This window comes from Lepus europaeus, chromosome 10 (assembly GCF_033115175.1).
Source record: "Lepus europaeus isolate LE1 chromosome 10, mLepTim1.pri, whole genome shotgun sequence".
Classification (NCBI taxonomy): domain Eukaryota; kingdom Metazoa; phylum Chordata; class Mammalia; order Lagomorpha; family Leporidae; genus Lepus; species Lepus europaeus.
This window is the reverse complement of record NC_084836.1, coordinates 52,040,018-52,061,273: the sequence shown is the minus strand read 5'-3', so window position 1 is coordinate 52,061,273 and position 21,256 is coordinate 52,040,018. Positions and strand designations below refer to the sequence as shown.

The 21,256-nt window shown below is 45.8% G+C and overlaps 1 protein-coding gene across 1 annotated transcript; it reads left to right on the top strand.

Annotated features, from left to right (window-relative positions):
- Positions 1-18,554: 18,554 nt before the first annotated feature.
- On the top strand, positions 18,555-19,813 carry LOC133768032 (poly(A) RNA polymerase, mitochondrial-like). Its single transcript, XM_062202459.1, has one exon. The coding sequence runs from the start codon at positions 18,555-18,557 to the stop codon at positions 19,422-19,424; it is 870 nt and encodes a 289-aa protein (XP_062058443.1). The 3' UTR covers positions 19,425-19,813.
- Positions 19,814-21,256: the final 1,443 nt, after the last annotated feature.

Genomic DNA, 21,256 nt, shown 5'->3' with positions numbered 1-21,256 from the left:
TTTGCTTTGTGATTGCAACAGCTCTTCACAGGGCCTGCCTCTGCCCCTTTGCCTCTGAGTCAGTAAGGAGACCAGCCATCAGTCTGATTGCCTTTTATGCCTTCGGTCCCATTGCCTGCCACACATTGTGTAGGAATCTGTTCTCGAGACAGACCGCAAAGTGACTGAGTTATTTAGACATTCATAGCAACTAAATCAGATCACTGTGAGGCAAGGTAATCAATTGCCTAGCAACTGGCTGTGACAGTGGTGAAAGCCACAAATGATTGAGTGTTGATTGTTTTGGGTGAATGGCACTGGCAGCAGCTTCCTTGCTGTTGGAGGTGCAGTGTGGAATAGTAGAATAAGGAGATACCCCAGGTTGGAATTTTTTTAAGATTTATTTTATTTATTGGAAAGTCAGAGTTCCAGAGAAAGAGAGAGAGAGAGAGAGAGAGAGAGAGATCTTCCACCTGCTGGTTGCCTCCCTAAATGGCAGCAATGGCCTGCCAGTTGAAGCCAGAAGCTAGGAGCTTCATCCAGGTTTCCCATGTGGTGCAGGGGCCCAAGAACTTGGGCCATCCTCTGCTGCTTTCCCAGGCCCATTAGAAGGGAGCAGGATCAGATGTGGAGCAACCAGGACTTGATCTGGTGCCCATACTGGTTGCCAGCATCCCAGGCAGCGGCTTTACGTGCTATGCCACAAGGCTGGCCCCCTGGGTTGGAATTTTTACTGAGCCTCCCCCTATTCGCTGGATGACCTTGGGCTGTTTCTTGGTCTCTTTGAGTTTGAATGTCAATATCTGTAAATGGAGAGATGACAAAATCTACTTTGTAGATTGTTGCAGTGATCAAATGTCATGTCTAGAAAATGACATCGCAGAGCCTGTCACATAGCAGGCACTCAGGAAAAGGGATCTGTTTCTGAAACTCCCTCTATAATTCATCCCCATTGCCATCAGATGTTCCTTCCTTAAACACTACTTCTATTTTGTCCTCTTCTAAAAAAAAAAAAAAAAAAAGATTTACTTTCATTTATTTGAAAGACAGAATTTACAGAGAGAGAGAGACCTTGATGGAACAAGGACATAAGCCTCAGCCATTCTCCCTCATTGCCCAAAGGAGATAAACACTGGAATGTATTCCTTGTCCTTGGAACTCAATTGGGTCTCACACCCTATTGCCTTCATACGTCAACCTTTACAGACACCTGAGAGACCAGCTGCTCTGAACACCTGAAAGACCAGTTCCAGGAATTCCCCTCTGCCTGCTGCCCTCTACCCCACCCCCAGCCCCAGCCCTCCTAAAATATAAAAAGGCCTGGCCCCTGGGGTCAGGGCCTTCTGCCATGTGTTCCATCATGGGCACATGGGCAGTTGGTCACCTACCTCTACAGATTTATTTTCTCTGAATAAATTCAGTCTGGCTGTAAATTTGTACTGGTAGCTTTGGGATCCGCAAGGAGAGAAGGCCTACACTTCCAGGAATGGAGAGTCCCTACCCGCACTTCTGGGGAAGAAAAGTCCTTGTCAAGGTCCCCACAGGTGCCTAAAGGTCAACCAATGAGGATCAGACCTGCCTCAACCTTTAACCCCCATGCCCTGTATCTATAAAAGGAGCCCTCCCAACCTCTGACGTGAGACTTCCCCGGCCCCCGCTCTGTTGGGACTGGGGAACCTCGCCCAGGAGCAGAATGCCAATAAAAGCTTGTGAATTAATTGATTCATCTGCCTGGGAAGATTTGTTATGCGCCAGACACCTTGCACGTACACTGCCTCCTCTCTATTCTGCATCTCTTTTCCTAACATTTTGGTGCCCCATGTGAGGAGCCACCAATCTGCAGCTCTTTTCCTAACAGGCCTTCCATCAGCTGGTTCACTCCCCAAATGGCCACAACAGCCAAAGCTGGGCCGATCCGAAGCCAGGAGCCAGGAGCTTCTTCCAGGTCTCCACATTGGGCCTAAGTACTTAGGCCATCCTCCACTGATTTCCCAGGTGCATTGGCAGGGAGCTGGATCAAAAGTGGAGCAGCCAGGTCTTGGGTCTCAAACCAGCTTAAGCTGCTACCCCGCAATGCCGGCCCCTACGTTGTCTTCTTCTAGCTGCAGTCCTGCCTAACCACACACTGGCTGGCACGTTCATTGCCATACAAATGCTTCTTTTTCCTCCTTGCTGCTTTTCTTCCCTGCCCTGGATAGTCCTCCTCTTTCACCATTGTCCATTCAAATCATCCCATGTTTGCTTGTTTATTTTTAAACTTATCTGATAGGCCGAGAGTTACAAATAGAGAGAAAACTCCTGTCTTCTGATTCACTCCCTAAATCACTGTGGCTAGGCCAGGCCAAAGCTGGGAGCTGATAAGTCATAATAGATCTCCCAAGTGGATGGCCCAAATCCAATCACTTGAGTCATCACCACTGCCTCCCAGGGTCTGCATTAGCAGGGAGCTGGAATCAAGAGCAGAGCCAGGGCTCAAACATAGTCACATCGATACAAGATACAGGCATCCCCAGTGTTGCCTTACTGCTGTGTCAAATGCCTGCCCCTGTTTTTAATTTTTCACTAACATGTAATACTTGTTCATTTTTATGGCATACCATATAATATTTTGACATATTTCCAGCGCAAATTGGTCAACCCAGAAAACTGGCCTTTCAATTTCCATATCAGATCCTCTCTGTTCTTCCTATTGTTGGACAAACACAGTGAATCTCTTGCTTGATGTGCTCTGTAGCCAAACTCAGAGACACCAGGCTTTTGCAAAAGGAGAGAGTTTATTATTTGCATTGCCAAGCAGAGGAGATAAGAGCTCCAAATTATGCACCCTGACTCTGGCTCAGAGAGAGAGCTTATATAGAAAAGGAAGCAGGAGCCAGGGAAATTGAGGAGCAGAGGCTGAGCCTTAGGTAACGTCCTTGGCGTTTCTTTGTCTTAGCTGTCTGTGTTCATGCAGATCCTAATGTGACCCAGCCTTGTGATCGCCACAGGACGGGTAGGTCAATAACATATCCTTCCGTCAGCACACTTGGTAGCATTTGTTCTGTCCTGAGTGATGAATTGCTTCTTTGAAGAATACGAATTTCTCTCTGGGGAAACACCACACACACACACACACACAACAGCTCACATACTGATCCTAACAGGACTGAAGGATTTGACAGGGGGAATGAAGCAGGGAGAGGGAGACCTCAAGGGAGAAACGGGGTCTTCTTGATTTCAGGGACTCTTGTTAACATGTATGCAGTGTATAATACATCGTTGTAAACCACAGTCACCCCCACTGTGCTGTGGGATACTGGAACTTACTACTTTTTTTGTTTAAGTTTATTTATTTGAAGAACAGCATGATAGAGAGAAAGAGAGAGATCTTCCATCTGCTGGTTCAAGTCCCAGGCTGAAACCAGGAGCCAGGAACCTCCATCTTGGTCTTCCATCTGGGACCCAAGTGCTTGAGCCATAACATGCTGTCTTCCAGGGTGCCCATTAGCAGGAATCTGATTGGAAGGGGAGATGACACTTGATCTAATATGAAACGTGGCATCCCAATGTCAGCTTAACCTACTGTACCACAATGCCTACCCTTAGAACTTACTACTTCTGTCTGCGTTTTGGTACCTGTTACTCAACCTCCTTCTATAACCATTCCCAGCCTCCAGTAATTTCTATACTTCTCAGATCAACCATTTTTAAAATTTCCACATATGAGACAGAATATGTGGATTTACAAAAAGTGGGGTATATACACAACAGAATGTTATTCAGCCATTAAAAACAAAATCCTAACATTTGTAACAAAAATGGAATGGTCATTGTCAATTGAAATAAGCCAGACACAGACAAACACTAAATGTTTGTTTGTTTGTTAGCCCAGCCTAAGTCCTGCTTCTTTATTCATTGACTACTGTCTCTGTTGGATAATGGGACCCATGGCATATACCTCATACTTCACCGTGCCAGAATTTCTTAGGGGAGAATCTTCTCACCAACAGATGAGAAAGACCCTGACACAAGGCTAGTGTTCCATCAGTGTGTACCACAGTGCTCAGTGCAATGCTGATCATACACACACATTCACATTTTTGGTCGTGGACTCACACAACACTAGCACCTCCACATGGATTTAATAAAACCTGGAAAATCCATTCTTTTGTTGGAGCCACAACGCACATCAGAAGTCAAGTGTTAAAATCTTTCTTAGAATTCAATGATCAAATCACAGAAACACCATTTTTAAGCACTGTAAGTGTCCGACAGAGTCATCTAAACATAAAGTCATCCACCTCCTTTATATCGCAGTTGAGAAAATAGAAACACAGAGATTAAATGATTTTTAACCAACCAGTTCATATGAGATCCAAAAGGGAGGCTTGGGTTTCTGCTTTCCAGGGTTGATGTGAGCATAAGAAATACCAAGACTTCCTAGCACGGAGACATACACACAATCATATGAGTGCTCAACAGTTGGTGGGGGGAGGGAGGGTTGTTGGCTTTTTTCACAGTCCTATAGAGAATTGGCACCTGACTTATGCATCCCAATACCCTGAAATCATGCCGCTGTGCTTATTAATATATCTGAAAGTAATAAGCCATGTAGGTTCTTGCCACATATTCAGAGAAGAATTCTGAATACTGGCACAAGTAAACCAGGCAGCATGGTAAGTTTTTTAAGCTTTTTATTCAGTGAGAGAAATGCATAGGAGAGTGAGGGCTCTATCTAAACGAGAGAGGGAAATCTGGATTCGTACTGAGCATCAGGAGCCAGCCATTTGGAGGAGCACGCAGGCTGAAAAGCATGAGCAGGTGGCCTGAAGGCCATGCGCCCCTAGGTATGGGGCAGCAACAGGACCAAGGACCAAGGAGGAAAAAAAGGGCATAGGGAAAAAAGGGCCAGGCCCACCATGCTCCAGGCCTTTAATCCACCTCCAAAGGGGAGTGGTTAATTAGTCTGATTGGCAGGTGGGCACACAGGTGTGGTCAGGCAGGGGCATGAGATCACACCAGGGTCATGGTGGAGGGTGTGGTCTCCAGCTTACAGACCTGATAGATTTTGTTCTAACTGCCTGCCTATATCAAAGTCTGATTCCGTCTTACCATGTGCTCTCCCGGGAGCCTAGGAGTCTGAGCCCGTCCCTGTAAAACAGCTAACGAACATGGAACTTGACCCCCACACCCTGCTTGGCACAAGGCCTCAGCCAGCCTCCACAAAGAGGACATGATGGCGCTTTCACGCATGCAAATTCTTATTAAGGTGTTGTCAGCTTTCCTGATCACTTTGCCAATGTCACAGGAGGGCCACACTCAACTGCAGTAGCTCCACAGGCCAGCATCTATAGCAGACAACTTAAAAAACATTGGATACTTCACTGAGGAAGGATTTCATAGAATAAATGTGGTTGCTTCGAATTATGCAACAATTGGTGTCCTTTAATTCTTAATAAATATCAGATGTGTGGGGCTAAAAGCTATATACTGGTAGCTTGCTTGCTCCATCTGTTTTCTTCTAGCTGGAACACCCTGAAACCACTTAGTATCTTAAAATTAATAAATAAATGAGAATTCAGAGCTTCTTGCCTACAGTAGAATTCTTTTATCCAGGGAGCAAAGTATTTAGAAATATTTGGGATATTTGATTAACCGCATAGGTAAGCTTTTAGAAAGGCTGACAGTAAGTCTTCTGCAAGGGTGTGTTATTTTCAAAGGATATTTCTGTCGCAATTGTTTTTGATCCAGTTGATGATACCTTAGGACATTTCCAAATGGTTAAATTTTTTTAGGAAAAAGATATGATGGGAGGATTTCAAAGTCAAACAACTCGTTTGTCGAATCCCAAGAATACTGAGGGTCACAGCGCCGTATTGGCCTAATGAGGGTCTATAACTTGGTGAACGCAGCCCAGGGAGAGAGCCCCAGGTTGAAGTCAGGATTCTTGGAAGGGTGGGTTAAGATCACCAGCATCTGCAGGTTCTAATAGTTGATAGCTTCCCAACTGTAGACAATCCAGACTTGGCTGGAGTATTTATCTGCTGTCAGTAATTACCAAGGAGTTAGGAATTCCATGCATCACGTGGCAGGAAAGAGGTCCACTGCACGAGAAATGGGGGAATGGACCCTGACCTGGGAAGAAGAACACGTGACTCTCAAGTCTGGCTACAAATTAGAATTGCCTGGGAGATTTTTGCAATCATGATATCGGGTCCTCAAAGACTGGTTTATTAACTGTGTGTGTGTGTTACTATGTTTTAAAGTTTCCTAGGTTTCTTACTGTGTAGCATGGTCCCTTTTCTAGACCAATCTCGTTTCTTGACACTTAATCTAAGTCAGTCAGTCAATATACAGGTGCTGTTGATTCCACTCGGACCTAAGGTTAAGTTCCACCCTAAAACCTGGGCAGTCAGGGCCCTAAAGCTGGGCCCCACATTTCTTCTGTCTTGGCAGCATCTTCCTCAGAATTCTTTAGTTCCTGTTTGGTGCTTCGTATCCAAGTCTGGATCAGGATCTGCATGGGCCTGACCCCTGTTCTTTCTCGTCTTTGGGGGTACTGTCCAATACTGTGCCAGCCCTCTCCCCACCACCACCGACTCAACTGGTAGGAGTCAGCCAGATGCCCCAGAAAGCTCTGCACCTTGCAGCTCTGAAGGCATTGTCATGGATAGCTCCAGTTCCACAGGGGGAGAACAGTGAGCAGTTGGCTTCACTGGTCGCAGGCGCTTTTTCCTCTCATGGGATCCTGTGAGACTGAGCTAACAGAATGTTCCTGGCACACAGATTTGGGATGACTCATTTATATGGACAAGTGCCATAAACCCAAGGAGTGGTCTTCCCCAGGCAAAATTACTCTTAAGATACAATCTTGTTGGCCAGCACCGCAGCTCACTTGGCTAATCCTCCACCTGCAGCACCGGCACCCTGGGTTCTAGCCCCAGTCGGAGCGCCGGATTCTGTCCTGGTTGCTCCTCTTCCAGTCCAGCTCTCTGCTGTGGCCCGGGAGTGCAGTGGAGGATGGCCCAAGTCCTTGGGCCCTGCACCTGCATGGAAGATCAGGAGAGGCACCTGGCTCCTGGCTTCGGATTGGCACAGCGCTGGCTGTAGCAGCCATTTGGGGAGTGAACCAACGGAAGGAAGACCTTTCTCTCTCTCTCTTTCTCTCTCTCTCTCTCTCTCACTAACTCTGCCTGTCCCAAAAAAAGAAAAAAAAAAAATACACTCTTGCATTTCCCAAATTCCCCTTTAGTTTCTCCTTTCCCTGACTTCCTCCAAACCAAATTCCTTCTGGAACCTCCCTTTCTGCAGTCTGGATTTCTCATCTCTAAATCCCAGCTCCTCATGGTTGAGCACTGATGACTGTCTGGAATGTTAGGTGCGTGCAAAAACGCCTTCCATTTAAGTTACTTAAGTCGCATTGATTGCCTATCTTGAGTCCTAACTACTCAGATACAGCGTAAACATTTGGATAACGCCATTTCCATAGTTTTCCTTCCTTTCCCTTCCCTTCAACTTCCTTCTCCCATGTAAACTTATATCCCAGATTCAGGTTTAAATACATATCCCTGCCCTTGTTTCCATGTCCAGACCTGCAGGTTTAATCATGAATCCGCTTATGTTCTGCCTTCTCCAGTCTGCACTGTCTGTCCCCATTAAAGACAGTTAATTATGACAGGTGCTATAAAACTCTTGCTATGGCAAGAACAAGCACCAGAATGTGAATAGTCCTGGGTTTGAAGATGCAGGCAAGAAGAAGAGCTATAGCTGGCTGAACATGAAATAGCTGATATTTGTTGAAGATATGGCCCCATATGAAGACCATGGCAGCTAACATTTACTAGGTATTTTCTCAAAAATTATTTCTAACACTTTAAAAATCAATTAGTACACACCAAGTGCTTACCAAAATCCGAGTAAAAGCACATTATGAATTGTGCATTTAATTGTAATGTAGTAGATTTCCCCCTAACTGCAGGGGACATGTTCCAAGAGCCCCAGCGGATTCGTGACTCATCAGGTAGTACAGAATCCTGTGTATGTTGTGGTCATATATCTTAATTTTTATTACAAGTTCTTGTCCCCACAGAGACATAAATACAGTGCATGTGTGAGAGCAGGATTTATTCGAGAGCGAGTGAGAGAGTGTGGGCAACCCCATACAAAGAGACACCCATCACGAGGGGGCCAGAGTTGCCTAGGAGGAGAGGGAGTGGAACGAGGCCAGAGAAGGACCCAAAAGCAAGGTCCAGAAGCCAAAAAGCAAAAGGGATACTCCCACGTGCATTAGCCCCTTTTATGAGGTAGGGGGTTATACCCTAATTGAATATACCAAGAAGGTGGACTTTGGGTGGCGTTTAGTGTGCCTGAAGCTTGTCGGGAGTTTCATGGCCCCTCCACGTGGAGTTTGACTTCCACGTTGTCATCAAGGCATTTCTGCCTTCCTGGTCCCAGATGAGACACAGGTGCATTATGGGAAAGTAGATGTAGTGAATTGACAGGGAGTGCAGTTACAATACAATGCTACATAGAAATTATGAAAAAATTCTTCCAGCTTCATTTCTTCTTACCTATCTCCCTACTTAGCTCTCTCATATACACTACAGTTTTTTTCTCATAATACATATATATGATTGAGTTTAGCTTATAAATCAGGCACAGTAAGATATTAACAAGAACTAATGATAAAACAGAGCAATTATTTAAAATACTGTAGTACAGCATCACTACTCTTGTGTTTGGGTCCATTATTAAGTAAGCTGAGCGTTACTTGTATACAAGCATTGTGTTACCATGACAACTAATCTGCTCATCAGACCAACAGGCAGCTAGTATTTACAGCACAGATACGCTGGACAGAGGGTGATTCACTTCTCAGGCTCATGGAACGAAATAGCACAAGATTTAACCACCCTACCTAGAAAGGGATACCATTTAAAACTTACGAACAGTTTACTTCTAGAATTTTCCATGTAATATTTTGGTTAATGGTGAGTTTGAAATTGTGGAAAGCAAAACCATAGATAAGGGAGGACTACCATATCCATTCTTCAGATGAGGTAACTAAGGTACAGAGAGGCCAAAAAGCTTGTCCACAAACACACAGCTAGTCAGTAGTAGAGCTGAAGATGGAGACTAGGGCTGTCCAGCACAGAGCCCTGGGTGTTAATCATCTTTCAATAAAACACTGCCTCCTGGGGCAGATGGTTACCCTAGGGATTAAGACTCCAAAGTCCCACATCAGAGTGTCTGGGTTTGATTCCTGGCTCTAGCTCCTTATTCCACCTTCCAGCTAATGCAGACCCTAGAAAGCAGCAGTCATGGCTCAAGTAGTTGGGTTCCTGCCACTCATTTGGGAGATCTGGATGGAGTGTTCAGCTCCTGGCTTTGGCATCTGGAGAGATACAGCTGGTGGGAGCACTCTGTCTCTCTGCCACTCAAATAAATAAATAGAGGGATTTTTAAAAAAAATTATTTGTGAATTTTGCCTAAAATAGAAACTTGTCCCCCATCCCTCCAGTAATTTTACCAAGAAGGTCCAGAATTGTGTTCTGGTATATTCCTACCTTCCCCTTTTCTTTACATCACACCCCCAACATTACCCATTTATCTGAACCTGGAATTAATCAAAATTTTATCTAAATTCTTTTTTTTTTAATTTTTTTTTTGACAGGCAGAGTGGACAGTGAGAGAGAAAGATAGAGAGAAAGGTCTTCCTTTGCCGTTAGTTCACCCTCCAATGGCTGCTGCGGCCAGCGCACCGCGCTGATCTGAGGCCAGGAGCCAGGTGCTTCTCCTGGTCTCCCATGCGGGTGCAGGGCCCAAGCACTTGGGCCATCCTCCACTGCCTTCCCGGGCCACAGCAGAGAGCTGGACTGGAAGAGGGGCAACCGGGACAGAATCCGGCGCCCCAACGGGGACTAGAACCTGGTGTGCCGGCGCTGCAAGGTGGAGGATTAGCCTGTTGAGCCACGGCGCCGGCCAAAATTTTATCTAAATTCTAAAATCAAGTAGTAATGGTAAAAGTGATTATTCCAAATCTGAAAACCCGGCACCTATCTTTTGACCTGTGGTAGCACATCCAGTCTAGGGCAGGCTCCCTCCGTAGAATCTAAGGATTCATGGAGATTGCCATTATTGAGTACTTAGAAGTTTCTCCTATTTTTTTTTTCTGTCTAAAAAATTCCATGATGGAACATTTAATCAGGAGTTTCCCTAAAGAACACTTGATGATAGATTTTTAGATGGTGTCACTCGTTTAGTAATATGAATCAGCACAAGAATCGATTTGGGCATTGTACAGAGAACACAAAAACGAGTTATACAGGAATGCTGTGCTCATGGCTGACCCCTGATGGTTGAGCAAAGTATCTCTAGGACAGCCTGATTATTTCTAAGTTAATTTGGAATTTATATTATTTTGTGCCAAAGAATCTCGTGGATTTTTTTAAAAGTTGCATTGAGTTGATCTATCATTTGAAGACAATTTTTATACATTTCTGGGCTTCCTGCCAATATTTTGATAAGCTTACAACAACTCGAATTTCCCTTTGGCATAGTTACTGAGCAAGATTTCCCTCGCTCTAAAAAGTGAATGCACTCTGTGTCTCTCACTGCCCTCTATTGGTTGGTGCAAGAAGTGCTGGCTCCTGTGAAATTGCCTAAGGGAGGTCACCTAAGATCTGTTTCTAGGAACAGATGTTCAAGATGCTCCACTTCATACAGGTTACCCTCCAGTATAGGTTGACCTAAGTAACAATTTTAATCTCCATACAGAAGATTAATTGGTACTCATCATACAGTGTGGCGGTGTGTGAAGACTATAGACTTTGTAGACCTACATTCTGCTACTCTATGACCTTGGGCAAGTTTTAAAACAGCCCTCACTCTTCCCTATCTCACTGGTCTGGGTTATTGCAGAGAGAAATACAATGGTGTTTACAAAGCACCTAACACAGTTTCTAGAAGAGAAAAAGTGCTAATAAATGTGCCAATAAAGTATTTCATACATCTTCTTCTCTTGTTTCTCCATGCAAGCCTGCAAATATTTCTAGGGATGAACTTACAGCAAAACCCTCCCAGATGCATTATTTCTTCTGACATGAATCTCCTAACCTTGCAGCTAAGCTAAACTCCACACAAATTTGATTCCAAATTCTGTTACTCCCACATCCCGCTGTTTCTCTTTCATACAATTATGAAGTGTGATTTCCTTCTACCACCACCTTTATTACCCTGCTAATACTCTTCCTCACTTTCCTAGGTGCAAGTGAGTGAATACTTTTTTCTCCCTCCAAAAATTCGCGCATTGAGATCCTGTCCCCCAGTGCAATAGCATTGGGGGTGGGGCCTTTGGAGATAATTGATTCATGGAATTGGAGCATTCACAAATGGAACCAGTGCGTTTACGACAGGGTCCCAAGACTCATCTTTCACCCTCTGCCCACCATGTGAGGACACAGGAAAAAAATGACCACCTACGAACCATCACCAGACAATAAATGAATCTTCCAGCACCTTGGTTCTGGACTTCCCATCTCAAGATCCATGAAAAACAGGTGTTTATTGTTTAAACCACCTAGTATGACATTCTTACAGTTCTCAGGGTGAGCTAAGACACTAGGTTAAAATCTTTAGTATCTGGGGTGAGCATTGTGGCGTAGCAGATTAAGCCACCGCCTGTGACACCAGCATCCCATATGAGCACCACTTCAAGTCCTGCTGCTCCACTTCCAATCCAGCTCCCTGCTAATAGCCTGGGAAAAGCAGCAGAGGATGGCCCAGGTGTTTGGGCCCCTGCCATCCACAGTGGAGATCCAGATGAAACTCCTGCCTTTGACCTAGTCTATTGCCAGCTGTTGTGGCCATCTGGAAAGAGAACCAGCAAATGGAAGATCGATCTCTTTCTGGTTCTCTCCTTCTCTCTATGTAACTCTGACTTTCAGAATAAATAAATAAACAATAAATAAAATATGTATGTAAATAAAAATAAATAAATCTTTAAAATCTGTTTTTTAAAATCTATTTGAACTGGCATCCATATTAGATGCTGACACTGAAGGCACTGGCTTAACCTGCTGCACCACAGAACTGAATTTCTATACCCATAAGACACTAATTCTTCCTCCCCCAATCACCACCCCCTGCTTCTTACAGACCTTGGTAACCACCTTTCCACTTTTTTTTCCAAGATTTATTTAATATTTATTTGAAAGACAGAATGAGAGAGAGAGAGAGGTTGAAGGAGAGACAACAGACAGAGAGATTGCATCCCAAATGACCACAATGTCTGGGGCTAGTCCAGGGCAAAGCCTGGAGCCTGGAACTCAAGGACTTGAGCCATCTTCCACTTCCTTCCCAGGCACATTAGCAGGAAGCTGAATCAGAAGCAGAGCAGCAGGAACTCGAACTGGTGCTGTAATAGGGATGCCAGGTCACAAACAGAAGCTTAACTTGCTGCACCACTACACTAATCCTGTTTATATGCTTTTAACTGCCTTCAGTATTTTGTATGAATGAAGTCATGTAGTACTTTTTAAAAAATATTTACTTGAAACTCAGAGTTACACAGAGAGAGAAGGAGAGGCAGAGAAAGAGAGAGGTCTTCCATCTGCTGGTTCACTCCCCAGTTGGCTGCAACAGCTGGAGCTGCGCCGATCAAAAGCCAGGAGCCAAGAGCTTCCTCCGTGTCTTCCCACGCAGGTGCAAGGGCCCAAGGACTTGGGCCATCTTCTATTGCTTTCCCAGGTCATAGCAGAGAACTGAATCGGAAGTGGGGCAGCCAGGACTTGAACTGGCACCTATATGGGATGCCAGTGCTGCAGGCGGCAGCGTTATCTGTTACACCACAGCACCGGCCCCTCATGTAGTACTTTTGTGATCAGCTTATTTTCCTTAGCCTAATGTCCTTGAGGTCCACCCGTGTTCCTATACTCTCTTTTTTTGTTTTTTGTTTTGTTGTTGTTGTTGTTTTTAGTTTTTAATTTGTTCATTTGAGAGATAGAGACAGAGAGAGGGAGAAACAGAGAGAAATGTCTTCCATCCTCTGGTTCACTCCCCAAATGGCTGCAGCAGCCAGAGCTGTGCCAATCCAAAGCCAGGAGCCAGGAGCTTCTTCCAAGTCTCCCACGTGGGTTCAGAAACCCAAGCACTTGGGGCGTCCTGAACTGCTTTCCCAAGCCATAGCAGAGAGCTGGATTGGAAGAGGAGCAGCCAGGACACGAACCGGTGCCCATATGGGATGCCAGCACCACAGGGGGAAGCTTAGCCTATTATGCCCACCCCATACTTTCTTTTTAACCACTGTTTAAATGGAAGAAAACCATTGGATGACCTAGGTACATTCCCCTGTGCCAGAGCCTTGAAGTAGGAATGGCTTTAATGCTGCTCAATCGACTTTTCTTGGGAGCATTACGTGGCGTTTTCAATGGCTGTTTAAGTGATTGGTAAAATCACCTTTGAAAATCTTTTATGTTAAGTCATCTTGTCCTTGCTCCAGATAGACTAACCTTGGGGGACTTGTATTTGTTAAGTTATCAAAGGCCCAGAATAGGCCCTTGGGAACTATTCTTTTGGGTCTGGCACTTGGTGCAGTGGTTAAAACATACTTTGGACATGCAAGTGCCTGCTCTAACAGTTTCCTGCTAATATGTGACCTGGGAGATAGCAGGTAATGGCTCACATACTTGGGTCCCTGCCACCTAAGTGGGAGATCCTGATCAAGTTCCTGTCTTTTGGCTTTAGCCTGATGCAGGCAGCCCTGGCTGTTGCAGGCATTTGGGGAGTGAACCACTAGATGCGACATCTCTGTCTCTCCTCTATGTCACTGCCTTTCAAGTAAATAAAAATAAATAAAACTTTAAAAAGAACCATCTTGCTTTAATTATAGATATTCCCTCTGTGTACTTTTGAAATGAAGATGTGGCAGATGATATGTTACAATATTCCTGATCCCACATACTCTTCCAAATTGTCACTTCCCCATCACCATCTAGAGTTTATATCTCCTCCCCTTGAACTGAGCAAACTTCAGTGCATGCCTCAATGAATAGAATGTAGTAGAATTGACAATGAATGCCTTCCTGGGATAAGTAATAAAAAATAATGACTTCCATCTGGCCATCTCTCTCACTCTCTGTCTCTCCCAAGACATGTGCCTTTAGAGTCCTGAGCCACCTTGTTAGAAGCCTAGCTGTCCTGAGGCTAGGCTGTTGGACAGATGATATGCAAACACTACATAGAGAAACAAAATTATTCCAGCCCTACCTGCATGCCCACCCCAACCCCAGCTTGCTGAGTCTTCCCAGCATGGCAGCAGACACGTGAGGGAACAAATTTCCTGATAATTTCAGCTCTAGCCACTGTCTGATTAACTGCATAAGGAAAACTGAGCAAGAACTGCCTAGGTGAGCTCAGTGAATCCCCCATAACCTTTTTTAAAAATTATGTACTTATTTGACAGAGAGAGAAAGAGAGAGCACTCCCATCTGCTAGTTCACTCCCTAAATGTCCACAATGGTTAGGGCTGGCCTGAGGCCAAAGATGAGAGCCAGGAACTCAATCCAGGTCTCCCACGTGGGTGACAGGAGCCCAATTACTTGAGTGGTCACCATGGCAGTTCATAGTCTATGTTAACAGGAAGGTGGAGTCAAGAGTTGAAGCTGGGTGTTGAACCCAAGGACTCCAATAAGGGATGTGGGCTTCTAACTCAGCATCTTAACTGTTAGACCAAAACATCCTCCCACCATGTTACTTTAAGCCACAGATTTTGGGATCGGTTTATTAAGCAGCAATAGATAATATGAACAGAGGGCTGCTCGTTCATCTTAAAGTAGGTTTTGCGTCATAAAAGCTTGGAAAAAAATCTCATTTGGTAACTAAGGCCACGTGGCCACATAAAGCAACAAAATAGAACAATCACCCTCTAGGCTTTGGCAGAGACTGTAATCTCCAGTGGGCTGCTGTCTGGCTCAGAGTGGTAATCTCATTGGAGAACGGTTTGAAGACCTGGATTCCTCTGGATTTTTTTTAGATGCATTATTGGTTAAGTTAAACTTCTAGGAAGTTGTTCTCAAATCTTATTTCTTTGGTCTCTAATAAAATTGCTTTCAATGAGTTGTGCCATAGTTCATGTTGTAAGTTTCGTGCTAGAAACACACCTCTAGGATGCTCAGTTTTATTTATTGTAAGAGTGGTGTTGAGAAAACTGTTTATCACCTCTCTGAATGTCCCAGATATAAGGCCCCATATCAGAGATTTTTTTTTTAGAGTGAAGACAACTAAGATGTCAATTTGGACACCCATGTCCCATTTCCCAGTTTCTGGATTCAAATTCTACCTTGGCTCCCGACCCCAGCTTTTGGCTGATGCAGACCCTGGGATGCAGCAGTGACGGCTCAAATTATTGGGATCCTGCCACTCACATGGAACACCTGGATTGGGTTTCCAGCTTCTGGCCCCAGCTATTATAGATATTTGGGGAGTGAACCAGTAAAGGGGAACATTCCCTAGTTCTCTCTTCCTCTCTCTTTTCCTCCTTCTCAAATGAATAAATAGTTTAAAAAGGGGGGGGGGGGGCTAAAAAACTAGAAAAGTTTGCCTTAGTAGTCAAGATAATCAGGGGCCAGCAGTGGCGTAGCAGGTAAAGCCACCAACTGCAGTGCCAGCATCCTATGTGGGCACCGGTTTGAGTCTCAGCTGCTCCACTTTCAATCTAGCTCTCTGCTATGCCCTGGAAAGCAGTGGAAGATGGTCCAAGTCCTTGGGTCCCTTCACCCACATGGGAGACCAAAGGAAGCTCCTGGCTTCAGATTGGTGCAGCTCCAGCAGTTGCAGCCATCTGGGCAGTGAACCAGCAGATGGAAGACCTCTCTCTCTCTCTCTCTCTCTGTCTCTCTGTCTCTGTCTCTCTCTCTCTCTCTCTGCCTCTCTGTAACTCTGCCTTCCAAGTAAATAAATAAATCTTTAAACAAAGAAAAAGTAATCATAGTTGGCCTTCATTTTTCTTTTAGCAGAAAACTCAATTCAAATCTGTGCCTCAGCTTAGCTAATTAGTTGGAGCCCTATTGTGTTATTTCTCACTCCACTCCGCTGACTTGTTTTTTGCTAACATGTTTCTTATGATGCTGAGTTGATTTATTATTTATACTTTCTGTCTGATTGTCTGTATCAGTGTAAGCTTTTTCAAATTTCCTGTAGAAGAGGACATTATAATAATTATAAAGGAGAGGTAGATGAATATGTAAATAAATTACCCTTCTAAGACCTCACCAAATTATAGACCTTCTACATAGGTCTGGTTTAATGATTCATTCAGTTACTCCCAAATATGGATTAAGCATCTACTTTGAGCCAAGCATTGTATTTGAAAGGGTCAGAACAGCAAAATGTTTTTTACAACCCACAGGGAAACAGAATTCCTGAGCAGGAGGTGATTTTTTAAAAATATTTATTTATTTGAGAGGCAGAGTTAGAGACAGAGAGGGAGAAAGAGAGGTTTTCCATCCACTGGTTCACTCCCCAGATGGCAACAGCAGCTGGAGCTGGGGTGAGGGTGATCTGGAGCCAGGAGCCAGGAGCTTCTTCGGGATCTCCCATGTGGGTGCAGGGGCCCAAGGACTTGGGTATTTTCCATTGCTTTCCCAGGCCATTATCAGGGAGCTGGATTGGAAGAGGAGCAGCTGGGACTTGAACCTAACTGGCATCCCACACCCACAGGAGAAGGCTTAACCTAATATGCCACAGCGCCAGCCCCCATGTGATGATCTTTGATAGTGACATCTTTGAGGCTCCATAATTGTCACAAATCTATATCTCTTGATCTTTCTCATAAATAAGCCAGAGGGGCTAGATACTAGATAAATACGGTCTTTAGGTTCCTGGCTAGAAAGTTCTACAGCCTACCATCTCAAAAATGTCCTCCGGTTCTGGAGGAAATGTATAAAATTGCTCCTGACACTTGGATTGCCACTTCTATGCTGAGCAATTCATTTATCTTCTGCAAGAGACTCGGCTGCTAGTTCTGTTTCCATGTTGATTCTTTGACTCCTACTGGAGTCTCCCACAGTCTTCATTTGTACCAGTTGGCTAAGCTTTTACATCCATCTCTCAGGACAGCTCAAGGTCTTGCAACTCTGAAAACTCAGCTTCTCCTTCTGCCAAGGAGGAAGATCAATCTAATCTGCCTTGTCAGCCTTAAACCTTCGCGATCTAACCCAACCCGTTGTATCTGGCAGCTTTTCTGTGGGTGTTTCTTTGTCCTTCTTTGCTAGTCTTTGCCAGCAGGGGGCTCTGCACTCTTGCTTCCAAGAGTTCCGCCTTGGGTCTCTACTAAGTACCACTTGGATAGTTTGCTGTCTTTTTCCAAAAAGGCTTCCCCTCCTCGCCCTTGACTTTCCTCTCAAATGTGTTACTAATCCTATTACCCTAGAATCTGGATTCGGCAAGACAGGCTTGATTTGCTAATGCAAGTGTTCATAAATACTTTGTAATTAAATAATAAATGCCCTCTGGCTTTCCTAAGTACTTATAACAAAAATGCAAATAAGCCTAGGCCCATGTCTATGGGGTTTTAACAAACTGCTGTACTTAGAGCTAAATTTGCACAGGTGTAAATTGCTTTTTTGAAATATTTGTATGCTGTCTTCCATTTACCTAATTAGAGATAGGTGACCTCAACTAATTTCCCTGGCAAATCACTTGTCAAAAAGTGTGGAAAATGATCCTCCAGGCTGCCTCTTTTCTAAATGGAATGTAAAAGGAGAAAGAGATTCCCTTTTTTGTGTATAGAAAAACCATTAAGGGGTGGCTTTAGTAAGCATCTTTGGACAGACCATGTCACTATCCTGATTGCTCCAAGTGTCAGAGCTGCAGAATGAAACCACATACAGGTGATTATAGCCCTATGACCTCAGCACAACCCTGAAGGTTGAGGTCATCCTGTTCCAGTATGGACCCTTTCTTCTATCCTAGGTCTCTATTTTTTTTAAAAAAAGATTTTATTTATTTGATAGGTAGAGTTATAGACAGTGAGAGAGAGACAGAGAGAAAGGTCTTCCTTCCATTGGTTCAATCCCCAAATGGCCACTACGGCCGGCGCTGCGCCAATCCAAAGCCAGGAGCAGGGTGTTTCCTCCCAGTCTCCCATGTGGGTGCAGAGGCCCAAGCACTTGGCCATCCTCCACTGCCTTCCCGGGCCACAGCAGAGAGCTGGACTGGAAGAGGAGCAACCGGGACTAGAACTGGCGCCCATAGGGGATGCCGACACCGCAGGCGGAGGATTAACCTAGTGCACCATGGCGTCGACCCCTCTAGGTCTCTATTAACACCTTTCATCCTCCTGACTCCCAACATTTTATAAAAGAAATATTCAGGGCCGACACTGTGGCACAGCAGGTTAAAGCCCCAGCCTGAAGTGCCAGCATCCTGTAGGGGCGCTGGTTCTAGTCCCAGCTGCTCCATTTCCAATCTAGCTCTCTGCTATGGCCTGGGAAAGCAACAGAAGATGGCCCAAATGCTTGGGCCACTGCACCTGCATGGGAGACCCGGAAGAAGCTCCTGGCGCCTGACTTTGAATAGGCTCATCTCTGACCTTTTTCATGTATATCCCCTTCTGCGTGGGGGTGCAGAAGATCCTCAATGCTCGCTGCCCACTCGTGCGCTTCTCCCACCAGGCGTCTGGCTTCCAGTGTGACCTGACCACCAATAACAGGATTGCCTTGAAAAGTTCGGAGCTCCTCTATCTGTATGGCGCCCTGGACTCCCGGGTGAGAGCCCTGGTGTTCAGCGTGCGGTGCTGGGCTCGCGCACACTCCCTGACGAGCAGCATTCCTGGCGCCTGGATCACGAATTTCTCCCTCACCATGATGGTCATCTTCTTTCTCCAGAGGAGGTCGCCTCCTATTCTGCCGACGCTGGAGTCCCTGAAAGCCCTAGCCAGTGCAGAAGACAAATGTGTAATAGAAGGCAACAACTGTACGTTCGTGCGTGACTTGAACAAGATTCAGCCGTCAAGAAACACAGAACCACTAGAATTACTGCTGAAGGAATTTTTTGAATATTTCGGCAATTTCGCTTTCAATAAAAACTCCATAAATATTCGGCAGGGAAGGGAGCAGAACAAGCCCGACTCCTCTCCGCTGCACATTCAGAATCCTTTCGAAACCTCTCTCAACATAAGCAGAAACGTGAGCCAGAGCCAGCTGCAGAAGTTTGTGGACCTGGCCCAAGAGAGCGCCTGGCTGCTGCAGCAGGATGGGGAGGGCGGCCCAGCCCCGGCCCCGCGGCAGCCCTGGGGGCTGGCAGCCCTGCTGCTGCCCTCCGTCAGGGACAGCAGGTCTCTCTCCAAGAAGCAGAACAGGCGGCCTGCGAGCGAGAGGATAAAAAGCTTGCTGGAATCCATCAAAGAGCACAGCCCGGACAGCCCCACGGCCACCGACGGGAAAAGGACAATGAGCACTCACACATGACCGCCGGCCGCCCCCTCCTTGAACTGGTTGTCCTGTGACGTTGTCTGTACCACGGAGGAACCGGGGAACTCCACCAGCCACACTTCCACACCAGACCATCTCCTGGCCTTCCCGGCGGCTCCCTCTGCCTGCTCTGCAGCCTGGGGCGTTGCGGCCCCCACCTGCCGGCTGCCCCCAGTCCCAGCCACAGCCACAGCCACGGAGCAGGGGCCAGAAGGTGGAGACTCCTCGCAGAATACACCGTACGGAGGGAACGGGAAGAATGGTTTTAGGATCAAACTGGTGTTGGTCTCCCCGGCAGGCCCTGTGGGGACGCATTTAAAAGGACATGCCCAGTTGTGCGCAGGCGTGAGCAGAGATTGCGTAATAAAACTGCCAGGTGTGGTGGTGGTCCTGTTAACACACCTGGCCACTCCCTACAGGCCACCAGCAGATGGAAGACACCTCTCTCTCTCTCTCTCTCTCTCTGTAACTCTTTCAAATAAATAAATCTTTTTTTAAAAAAAGAAATATTCATTTCAAAACCTCAAGATCTTGAGGTCATAAAGTCAAGATCTTTGACTTTATGACCTGCGCTATCAGCCAGAACTCTGCATTACAAGTGACACAAAATCTATCTTAAATGATGTAAAAAACAAAGGCAAATTGTTGGCTTATGGCTCATGTAACTTGAAGGTCTTTGACTTTGAGAGAGGCTGGAACCTGCAGCACAAACCAAGTCAAAAAGGACCAGGTTTCTTCTACCCCTCCACTCAGTCTCCACTCCAAGAGGAGTTACTAGAATTCTCTCATGATAACAACATGGCTACAGCAGTTCTGCGTATTCCATCACATCGCACCATCCGGCTGGATGCAAGTAGTTCCTGAAGAGCTGGGAAGCATTTCTAAAAGCTTTTCTCAAAAGCATTTCAAAATATTATGTTTTTTTAAAGATTTATTTTATTTATTTAAAAGACAGAAAGAGAGGTAGAGACAGAAAGAGAGGTCTTCCATCCAATGGCTCACTCCCTCATTGGCCACAGCTGAGCTGATCTGAAGCCAGGAGCCAGAAGCCTCCTCTGGGTCTCCCACATGGGTGCAGGGCCCAAGCACTTGGGCCATCCTCCACTACCCTCCAGGGCCACAGCAGAGAGCTGGACTGGAAGAAGAGCAGCCGGGACTAGAACCGGTGGCCATATGGGAGAGAGAGTGCCCAGTCACTTGGACTGGGGGAGAACAAGGTTACATGGTTGAGTGGAGAGAATACACCTGGGCAAGCCAGGCGGGTGGCTCAGCAGAGAGCAGAGAGCTGAGCAGGCAGTCCATTTGGACTCCCTAGGTTTCCAAGGGAGTCTGTTTAACAACCTCCCCCTCTCCTTCAGGACAAAGGATGGGAGAGTCTTGGATGAAGGGTTTGTTGGGTGAAAATTAGCAAACTCCTCCCCAGATTTGCTGGTAACCAGGCCGGGGGGGGGGGGGGGGGCTTCCCTTCAGGCATGTCTGAGAAAGTTTTATGACCCCATGTTATCAGGTAACCCCTTTAGTCCTGAGGAGAGAGAATTCACCGGCTATGCCACAGCTATGCCACAGCGTCAGCCCCTGATTGACACTTTTTTAAAGGCACCTCAACTTTAACATGTTTGTTAAAGTTAGGATGTAGACTCAGCCACAGAAAGAGAGATGTAGGGCCAGTGCTGTGGCTCACTTGGTTAATCCTCCGCCTGCGGCGCTGGCATCCCATATAGACGCCAGTTCTAGTCCCGGTTGCTCCTCCTCCAGCACACTGCTGTGGCCTGGGAAGGCAGTGGAGGATGGCCTGAGTGCTTGGGCTCCTGCAACCGCATAGGAGACCA

Bases quoted from the DNA above. Each gene is read 5' to 3' on its own strand.
- LOC133768032 (XM_062202459.1), top strand. From the start codon at position 18,555: ATGTATATCCCCTTCTGCGTGGGGGTGCAGAAGATCCTCAATGCTCGC.